We start from the raw sequence: 11140 nt of genomic DNA, 5'->3' as shown, positions 1-11140 counted from the left end.
TCATCCAATAGCTTGAAAGGATTGAGCAAGTGTTATATCAACGGCTGACAATGTTCCTGACTGATCAATATCAAGTTTTTCGAACTCCTTCATTACAATTGAAACATCTTCTTCGCTGATCTTCCCCATCTCTTTCAGCTTATAGATGATGAAGTCAGAAACACTGTAAAATCATAGCCCAAGAGGGAACAATTTAGTCAACAGAAAAACTGTGGTAGATTTCAATGAGAAAATTAAAGGCTATGGAGAAGCAGACCAATCAATATATGAAATGATGAACTTACTCAACAACCCCATCCTCGTCAAGATCAGCAACCTCCAAATCTGCGTTTGTCATTTTCCTATCAAGAACCCACTTGACCAACTTCTTTTGCCTTCTTTCAGTGTTAAGCTCAGCAAGGTAGAGGAAGAACTGCGCTAAAGAAATAGTTCCCGTCAGTATCCAAAATACAGCAAAAGCCCTTCCTGCTTTGGTGGTGAAGCTCACATCTCCATACCCTAGGGTTGTGATTGTACAACAAACACAATAAAATGAATCAATGAAGCTCAACTCCTCCACTTTAGATAGGAACACTGTTCCACCAATGATTACTACCAGAAGAAGAAGAAAAACCATGAAACATTTGTATCTCACTCTGTTGGTTTCCATCTCCTTTAAGATCTCAGCCATACCGACATCTTTATACATGTATAAAGCTCTGACTAGCAATGTTTCCTGCTTTTCTACCAGATAGTCTGCAGCTTTGCTCAGACATAGTGCTATAAGAGCCATGCCTGTGAAGACAAAAGCACAGGCAAGCAGTTTTGTAGCTACGCTGTCCGGGACGATGTCTCCGTATCCGACCGTGGTCATTGTTACAATACAGAAATAGACAGCATCTACAACTCCATTGGTTTTCTTTCCTTTCATCTGATGCCGGGTGAGGTAGAAGCAGACAGTGCCAACACCAAGGTAAATGGCCAAGATGATGATTACTTTAATAGAACTTGTGTGGTGTTTTTGAACAGTGGATTCCGAATGTTGAATTGAGGTCGAGTGGTTACTATGTAGAGAAATAGATTCGACTGCTGGGGCACTTTTGCAGCGGCGGTATCTTCTTCTCTTGGAAGCTGCTTTTTGATAGGTTTGGGATGAAAGATTCAACTGTCCTGATATTGAATGTTGATTCGCACCACCACAGGCCATTGAGATGATTCAACAAAAGTTGGAACAGTTTCGGAAGACCTGTGTATCATTAGAAGGTTCAAAGCTTAAACTGAATGATCCATGATCTTTTAAATCGGATATAAAATAAAAATGGATGTTAATTTCCTCACTTACCATCACCACTAACCCAGATTCAAGAACAAATTTCTAGAGAGAGAGAGAGAGAGAGTTTACCAGTGGAAAACTCAGACAAAACCTTGAGAAACACTTGGGCAAATGTGGCTCCTACTACCTTGTTACTGAGATTAGCTTTTGTTTGTGTTATGGTCTGCACGATGCCATCTTAATGTGCCACATGATGGCATGCAGTAACTTGCATGTCTAACTCTCAGGTGAGAATGGTGGTTGGATCTGTCAAACAATTTGGCTTCTGCAGGAAAAATAAAAAGCTCCATAACACTAACAGTGGCAATTCATGTTGATACATTGCGTTGGTGTCAAAACCTAAGTATCCTACCATAGAGGTAAACCTAACCCAACAAATAATAGCCGTATTAAAAATATTAACTTAAATATTATCTAATTATAAAATAAGTACCACGGTAAGTTATTTAATTTATTAAATAATCTATTTAAGTTTATAAGATTAAGACCTTAACTAAACATATTTATAACTCAATTAACGTATTAAAATAAAATAAATATGAGTTAAATAATTTAAAGTTATAATTAGTTTAATTAATAAAATTATTAAATGGATCATTTCAGATTAAATTCGTATTTTACGAGTTGACCCATAAACTATTTATTTATCAAATAGGAATACAAATTAACACAAATTTGATTGAAATTAACCCACTTATACTTACAAACATGCAAAAAATATGTTGAGTTTAAGTAATGTATCAAATTTTGCCACCTCTACCAAATATGTCTAAACATGTATCATTCTATATAAAGAAATTGCTCTAGACATAAATTTCAAGACTTCCATTATTAGGACTCCCGTTTCACTTTGTGCAGTGAGATGAAGCTTTGTAAAATGCTTGTCTTGAGCATAAAAACAATTCCAATATTCCAATTCCTAATCTCATACTTTAGTTTACTTTTCAAAATATCATCCACGAAAATAAATTTCTAACTTAAAAGAGTCTTTAGTCTATTTGATAATAATTTTATATATAAAAAAAAATTAGCTTAAAAAACAATTTTAAGAAAACTTCAAAAGTTTCGTAAAATTTAGAAAGTCCTTTTAAAAAATAAACAAATCATTTATAATATTTCCTCCGTGCTTTTAAATAAAACATATTCATCGGTATTTTGAGGTGTACTTGCTTGGCTTAACGAGATCGAATTAAGTCTTTTGCATAGTTCAATGGACAAAGATAATATAACCACCAACAAGATCTGATTGACTCATTGATCCATTAACTTTCACCCATAAGAAAAGGATAAGAATCATACAAGGAAAATCTGGACCCAAACAATCTTTAAAAAGAAATATCCTGCCGACTTTGGAACAGTACATAGAAGGCATACACTTAAAGAGTCAAATTCCACGATTTTCTTTAATTTTGAAATGAAGGGAGCAATTAATATCACATGCATGTACCTGCCACACCCTAAATACGGTAGGAGCCACCGTCATATTCATTGACATATTCTATCACATATTATTATTATTATTATTATTATATAGGTATAAAATAATATATATAATATGTACATAAATAATATTATTAATTTTATAGACATTTATTTTTATTTTCTTATTATTATGCATACATGAGCATATTGGAAAATGAGTTAATACATTGAATGTGTAAATGAATTTAACCTTTTCTAAAAGCCTAAAAGTTTCGAGAAGTTAAAAAGTTTTGGCTTCAAGAAGTTTAACAGTCTCTTTCTCCCTCTCCTGAGTCTATATAAAGAAAGACTTTAACTTTTTTTTAGAGATGTTTAGTTTCTGAATTCTAACGTTGAAATCATCAAAACTTTCATTCTCCTCCTTCCGTTGTGATAGAGTCAAACACAGATCAGTTTGTAGGGAATGATTGCATGATGTTGTTACTATCACTCGAAAACCGTTTTATCTTAGGAGATAAACGCTTTGCAATTCTCAAAGTACCAGCAAATAAAACAAATTTGTTTTAAAGAAATTGTGACTTTATAAAATTGTTATCACCTTTGAATGATAGTTTACACATTATAGATGCTTGAGGCTTGGAATACACCTCTATATATATATATATATATATATATATATATTCTCATTGGTATGATGTGTGGTCATTTGCAAAATTTTTATTTTAGTTGATTTTCTTATTTAATTTATGCTTGTTTAATTGATATGGGCTATTTTAATTTATTTAGGGCGAAAAAATGATTTGGGGTTTGAATTTTGATGATATATGTTTGGTCCAATTTAGGGTAAATGGAAATTTTTTTTTTCTCTCTTTAATTTGAAGGGTTTGTTTCAATTTCTTTATGTTGGCCGAGCAAGGTGTCGTCATATTTCATTTGGAGGTTGATATTAAGCTTTAGTTGTTTAATTTGGGTTTTGGGGGTTTGGTTTATTTAATATGGGCTTTGTGCTTTAGTTATTTAATTTGGGTTTTGGTTTGGTTATTTTAATTTGGTTGTTATTTAATTTGGGATTGTGACAGATTTGGGCTTTGGGTTTTAGTAATTTAATTTGGGACTGTGACAGATTTGGGCTTTGGGTGTTAGTTATTAAATTTGGGCTTGTGAAAGATTTGGGCTTTGGGTTTTAGTTATTTAATTTGAGCTTGGGTTAGGTTATAAGTTTGGGCCATGGGGTTTGATTATTTTAATTTGGGCTTTGGGGTTTAGTAATGTAATTTAGGCTTTGGGGTTTGGTTTTTTTAATTTCAACTTTTGGATTTGGTTTATTTAATTTGAGCTTTGGTTTAGTTATTTTAATTTGGGATTTTGTTTGTATGTTTAATTTGGGCTTTGGGCTTTAGTTAGGTAATTCAGGCTTTGGGGTTTGGTTTATACAATTTCAACTTTTAGGTTTGGTTTTATTTAATTTGGGCTCTAGTCACAGAGTTTAAGCCTGGTGTTGGGCTTAGAGAGGGTTGGGGCTATGTTCAGCTGGTCCATTAAGCAACCTATTATGCACCGAATTGATATGGATGACAAGGAAAGAAAATACAAAAAAGAAAAAGAAAATGGAAAAGAAAAAGAGAGAAAATTTTTAAAGAAAAAGAAAAAAAAAAAAGGGTCTGTTTGGAACATTTTCAGAAAATAATTCTCATAAAATAGTTTTTTAGTACAATTTTTAGAAACACCACTCTTATTTTTTCTAGAACAAATGTTTGCTCCCAAACAGGAAATATTCTCAATCTATTTTTTGTGTTTCCAAATGTTCCATAAAAATAAATATATCTATAATATTTTATTTTTAATCATTTTCCATATATGTATTATTATTTTTAAAATAATCCCCAAAAACAACTACATAATTAAAGTAGAAAGTATGGAAGGAATCTTATGATAGTGCCTTTTCTGTTAAATGGGTTATACGATGTGTTACTTATTTAATAATTAGATAGTATTTGGATTTATGTTTTTGACACAATTATTATTCGTATTAGATTTGAATTGACCTATGTAGTAAAATACCTAGGCTTTCATACAACATGAACATGATCCACCAACACTAATTATCACCCCTACTAGAGTGTAGTTTACTATTTTTAGTGAAATATTGAGTCAACTTCAAAGTTGGATTTTAAGGAAACCGATATTTTCCTGTAAGTCCTAATGATCTCCAATAAAGCTTACTGTCTTTGTTAGCACAAAGATTTGAAGGAAGTTAGGTTTAATTAATTGTATATGTACATAAAGTTGCTTGGGTAAAAAATGAAGGTTGCAAAAAAACTTATGATTATTTATTTTTGGGTTTTCGAGGTTTGGCTAATTAATTAATTAGAATCTAATTAATTAATTAGGACCCAATAGGCTAAATTAAATAACTCAAACTCATGATTAGTTCAAATCACTTAAACCCTCTAGAGAGGCTATATAAAGCCTCTCAGGGTTTAAGGTTAGTCTAACTATAGTTCTTCCGTCTTCCAAAACCCTTAGTCACCCTCTCTCTAAAGGTTGCCTACCCACACTCTTCACGAGTGTCATGGATTATAAACAAAGTCACCCGGTGAAAGACACCTAGTTTTGAGATCCTTACATCAATTGGAAATTGATTCGAGAACATCCAAATAATGTATGTTTTTCTTAAAGCGCCTAAATCTAGATCTAAATCTAGATTTATTGCAAAATATATTTGATTTCGTTGATGTTAGATCTAGTAACCCTAGGATCTTAGAGAGCATGGACCTATGATCCATATCCAAGAATAACTTGTCAAATTAAATTACATTAAAATTCAAGTTCCAAAATTTGCCCCACAAAAAAACTATCTCAAATTCTAAATAATCTCAAATTCAAGTTGTATTAACTGATGCATCAATAGTTGTTGATTCCACAACTTTCACACCTAAAAAAACAAACAGAAACAAAACCATTTGAATTTCTCACCCAAACCAATCCCTCCCTAGCAACAAACTTACAAACTTACTTTATCAATACCATTGCCTTCTTCATTCTCCAAAGTGGTAATACAAATCTGACAGAGTAGCATTGAGACAACTTACATAAGTTGTCTCAATAGTTAGTTAGTTAGTTAGTAGTACATTACCTTTCTATGGTGGTGTTGCCTCCTCCTCAACAGGTTGAGATTGAGCAAGTGTTAGATCAGTGGCTGATAATGTCCCTGACTGATCAATATCAAGTTCTTCAAACTCTCCCATTACAAGTGAAATATCTTCTTGGCTGATCTTCCCCATCTCTTTCAGCTTATAGATGATGAAGTCAGAAACGCTGTAAATTTGAAAATCAAGGAAGGAAGGGATGAATTAGAGAAAAAAGCCAAGACAACCTCTACTTTGAGAGAATCAAGGTTACATTGCATAGAGAAAATGTCTATGGAGAAAAGCAGACCAGATATATGAAATAGTCAACTTACTCAACGACTCCATCATCATCAAGATCAGCAACCTCCAAATCTACATTTGTCATCTTCCGTCCGAGGACCCATTTCGCTAATTTCTTTTGTCTTCTTTCAGTGTTAAGCTCGGCAACATAAAGGAAAAACTGTGCTAAAGAAATGGTACCAAACAATATCCAAAGCACCGCAAAAGCACGTCCGGCTTCAGTGGAGAAGCTAACATCTCCATAGCCCAAGGTTGTGATGGTAGAACAAACACAATAGAATGCATCGACAAAGCTCAATTTCTCAACTTTAGCTAGGAAGACTGTCCCACAAGTAATAATCAGCAAAAGAAGAAGAAAAACCATGAGGCATTTGTATCTCACTTTGTTGGTTTCCATTTCCTTTAAAATTTCAGCCATACCAACATGTTTGGGCATGTATAAGGCTCTAATTAGCAACATTTCCTGCTTCTCTACCAGATAGTCTGCTGCTTTGCTTAAACTTAGAGCAATCAAAGCCATACCTGTGAAGACAAAGGCACAGGCAAGTAGTTTTGTAGCTGCACTATCAGGGACAAGGTCTCCATACCCAACTGTGCTCATTGTCACAACACAGAAATAAACAGCATCCAGAACTCCATTTGTTTTCTTTCCCTTCATCCAATGCCTGGCGAGGTAGAAGCATAGAGTGCCAGCACCCAGGTAAATGGACAAGACTATGATTACTTTAATCAAACTTGGGTGAAGTCCCTGGATTCTGGATTCAGAGCGTGGAGATGAGGCAGCTTTGTTAGTGTCTGGAAGATTATATTCTGGTAGGGCACTTTTACAGCGGCGAAGTCTACTTCTCTTGAGGGTACCTTTCTGGTTGGTTCGAGATATAGGACCTGAATATCTTGATATTAAGGGCTGTTTCACACTACCAGATGCCATTACGATGATTGATCAACAAGCATGCAACGGTTTCAGAAGATCTGTGCATCATTTGAAGTTCATTGTTCAAGCTTGCCAACTCGTTAAATGCCATTCAATAATCATATTGTTTTCTAAAGACAAAATCACATCCCTTAAGGGTGTCTTTGAACAATTCCATTTATATTTTTCATGGCATTCAAGCCATCAGCCCAAAAGTATCTGTTTTGAGATCTTTAGCACTGGAAGAAGCTCAAATTCAACCATCATTTTTAGGCATGGATATCATTTCTCCTTTAATAACAGATTTCTACATGGAATAGTATAAAAAATTAAAAAATTAAATTTATTTCCCAGTAATGGACCCATCACTTTCTACTTGTATTAATATATCATAATCCAGAATTAGTTTCTTTTTTTACTTAAAGAATTTAAGATTCTTAAAAGCATAATCCACTTTGAAAGAGATAGAAGTAAATACAACTCCTAAAAGAAAATTGTAATAGCCAAATTGTCAATTTTCATACAATTTATTGGATGTTTTCCATCCAAAATTTGATTTGGTCCACAATTATCTGTCTTTTCTATGAATTTTGTAAAATGAATGCTTACTAATTAATAAAACAAGTCAATTGAAAAGAAAATATCCCTATCAGCAGATCTCACAGTATCTCCCACTTTGGAAACAATAATCTCTACCAAACCCATGAATGCTGGATGAGTTAAAACAACAAAAAATGGATCTGAAGATGCAAACAAATCCACAACACTCAAAACCCAATTCCCAAACTTAGAGATAAAGCTTAAACCCAAGAGAAAATCAAGGAAAAGAACATCATCAACAACAGCAAAATCAAGGAAAAGATCACAAAATTCATATGCTTCACTCACTATCAACCCCAAAACCCACCTCCACCTCCCAGATCCAGAGACAAAATTGCACAGAAAGTGAGAACTTACCAGTGGAAGAAGCTCGAAAATTCAGAGCAACGCATCGAGCAATCCGAGCAAAACACAACCTCCCAAGCTCCTCTCTCCTCATTTGTGATGTGGGCATGCTCCAGATTTCGTGGGAGTAACCCGACCCGTAAAGCCAAATATTAGTTTCACTGTCAAATTTGGTGGTGCCACCTGCTTGTCAATTATCTAGGTGTGAAATGATTGAACATTTGTTCAGACCCATTTGGCTTTTGTGGAAATAAATCAGAAAAAGCTTCGCGAACATGCTCTAAACATGAATCAGAATGTTTTTGAGATGCTTTTCTTTATTTGTTTGGTAGAGAAAGAACAAACCCTTCCGCAAGAATGATGATTCACACCACCAAGAGTCGTTGGCAAATTATTCCTACAGAAATCTTCTCAAGAAAACCGTTTGAGAATGTGTATTCATTGAAATATTTTATCATTCTCCAAGTTTGTAATACTGATTTTAGTGAAACTCAAAACGATATTTTTTTTTATAGATATATTTTTATTTTTTAAAAAATTATTTATTTATTTAGGAAGCCACTTGTTTTTAAGAAATATGTTTGAAATCAGTGTGGCATCAAACAAATTTTGAATATTAATTTTAATTTTCATATTTTTTTAAAATTAAAATTAAAATCAATTTTGATTTCACCTACAAAACGTACCCAACTTTATTTCTTTTGATTGCATGCTTGCATGAATTGAACTAATGTTATTATTTTTTAAGGCAATATCAATACTTTGAATTCTAAAATATTTTTAACTTACAAGAATAATAATAATAATAATAATAATAATTTAATTATTTATAGAAATTAATCAATGAAACCATTGAGCTTGGTTATATATATGTAGATGGTATGATATAATTGGAAATATGAAAAGGATGATTCTAATTTTACATGCTTTTACTTTTTTCAAATGTGAACTTAAAACTACACTTTTCCATACATTCAAACTTAATGTCACCTCACAATTATTAGCTCATAGTGGGATCCGGATCCAAACCCATTTTGTCCTTTCATTCTTGTATTGTATTCTACTTCTCAAATTTTATTTTATTTCTTATAGTGAAAACAAAAATGAATTTTCATAACATTTGTGGTTTTTTTTAAATCAATTATGAACTTTTTGGTAATATTTTAGAAGTTTTGATCATAGTATTTATGACTTTTAAAATTGTTAAGGAGCTTGATGTATTTATGAACAATGGTATCTTAAATTCAATGACATCATCATTTTTTTTGGATTTAAAAAAAAATATCGTTGATCAATGTAAAGGTCGGTGGGAGTAAGTTTATATTTTTTATTCTATATGTTGATGATATTTTGCTTACTACTAATGATCTTAGCTTATTACATGAAACTAAAAAATTTCTCTATAAGAATCTTGAAATAAAAGATATGGGTGAGGCATCTTATGTGATAAAAATTGAAATATTTTGTGACAAATCACCAAGATTGTTAGGATTATCTCAGAAAGCATATATTAATAAAGTTTTAAAGAGATTCAAGATGAAAAAGTATTATGTAAGTGTCGTTCCAATTCAAAACAGAGATAAATTCAATCTTATGCAATGCCCAAGGAATGAATTGGAACACATGGAAAAGAAAATGATTCTTGATGTATGCTTAGACTTGTATCAAGCTAGACATTAGTTTTGTTGTTGAAATGTTGGGCAGGTAACAAAGTAATCTAAGTTTGGATCATTGGAAAGTTGTAAAGAAATTATTGAGATACTTGCAATGACCAAAGGATCACATGCTCACTTATGAAGATTTGATCATCTAGAAGTGATTGGATATTCATATCCAAATTATGTTAGATGCATTGATACAAAAAAAAATCCACATTTGGCTATTTGTTCCTTTTGGATGGAGGTGCGATCTCATGGAAAAGTGAGAAACAATCTATCATTGTTGCATCCACTATGGAAACAGAGTTTGCAGCATGCTTTGAAGCCACTGTTCATGGATATAACTACGAAACTTTATTTAAAGACTTGTCAAACCGTTGAAAATTTATTGTGATAACTCCACAACAATGTTTTATTTTTCGAAAAATGACAAGCATTCAGAGGGTACTAAACATATGGAAGTGAAATACTTTGTCGTTAAAGAAGAAGCTCAGAAACAAAGGGTGTCAATTGAGCACCTTAACACCAACTTTATTATTGCAAATCCATTAACAAAAGGATTGTCACCAAAGACATTTAATGAACATGTCGAAAGAATGGGCATTATTGGGTACCATTATTGACATTATGTTATTATTTTATGTTTTTATATATATTCGACACTTGGAGCTCAATTAAATATTGATATTTGAATATTTTGTTTCTTATCATTGGCATATACATGAATAAATTATGTGAGTTTTAATAGGATTTGTCTCTAACGAAGATATTATTGTTGGACCATTATGATATATCTCATTGCAGATCATGTTAAGTTTGAAACTAAAAATTGTGATACATAGAAGGGACTATGTCAAGAAAATGACATATGACCACTATGATCTTTATTAGTTGTTGCTTAATGATGATTTATGATGGGACCTATGTAAGAAATGATTACTTATACTATGCATGTTATGTTTTATTATTAAACCATTATAATGCCACATGGGCCAAGTGGGAGAATGTTAGTTTTTTAATGTGGTCCATGTGGCTTATTTTATTATTAATGATCTTTTATTTAATTTAAAAGATAATTATGGTTAATAATATTAAGTGTTAATATCTTATTAGTCAGTTAAGGATATGTTTTCTAAATAATCATTCACATCAATGGAACATGAAAGAAGACTCTATTTAGATTTGGTCATTTCTCTACCCAATATATATACAGTTTTCTCTCCATCTAAAATGTATGTCAAATTAAAGAGATCAAGAAAGGTAAATCAAGTTTTCTCTAATTTGTTCTTCTTTGTAAAAATTCTCTTCAAAATCAATTTTATGGATCAAGGTATATTTTCTTGATTATTTATTTTATTTGTGAAAATTACAAAGTTCTAAGATTTGAGAATTAGTCAGGGTTATGATTGTTTTACATAAATTAAAGAAACCCTAACATTATAAGCTTAAACTTTAGAAA

The 11140-nt window shown here is 32.1% G+C and overlaps 2 protein-coding genes across 2 annotated transcripts; both read right to left on the bottom strand.

Moving 5' to 3' along the window:
- On the bottom strand, positions 1 to 1214 carry LOC100246381 (two-pore potassium channel 1). The gene is made up of 2 exons (XM_002264690.3): positions 285 to 1214; positions 1 to 163 (listed from the first exon to the last, which is right to left on the bottom strand). Exons 1-2 carry the CDS (start codon positions 1184 to 1186, stop codon positions 1 to 3), a joined length of 1065 nt encoding a protein of 354 aa, XP_002264726.1. The 5' UTR covers positions 1187 to 1214.
- Positions 1215 to 5598: 4384 nt separating this feature from the next.
- On the bottom strand, positions 5599 to 8491 carry LOC100243010 (two-pore potassium channel 1). The gene is made up of 3 exons (XM_010646262.3): positions 8036 to 8491; positions 6198 to 7050; positions 5599 to 6052 (listed from the first exon to the last, which is right to left on the bottom strand). Exons 1-3 carry the CDS (start codon positions 8130 to 8132, stop codon positions 5875 to 5877), a joined length of 1128 nt encoding a protein of 375 aa, XP_010644564.1. The 5' UTR covers positions 8133 to 8491; the 3' UTR covers positions 5599 to 5874.
- Between the last annotated feature and the right edge of the window lie 2649 nt (positions 8492 to 11140).

This window comes from Vitis vinifera, chromosome 19 (assembly GCF_030704535.1).
Source record: "Vitis vinifera cultivar Pinot Noir 40024 chromosome 19, ASM3070453v1".
NCBI lineage: Eukaryota > Viridiplantae > Streptophyta > Magnoliopsida > Vitales > Vitaceae > Vitis > Vitis vinifera.
The sequence above is the reverse complement of the archived record's forward strand: the minus strand, read 5'-3'. Positions and strand labels throughout refer to the sequence as shown.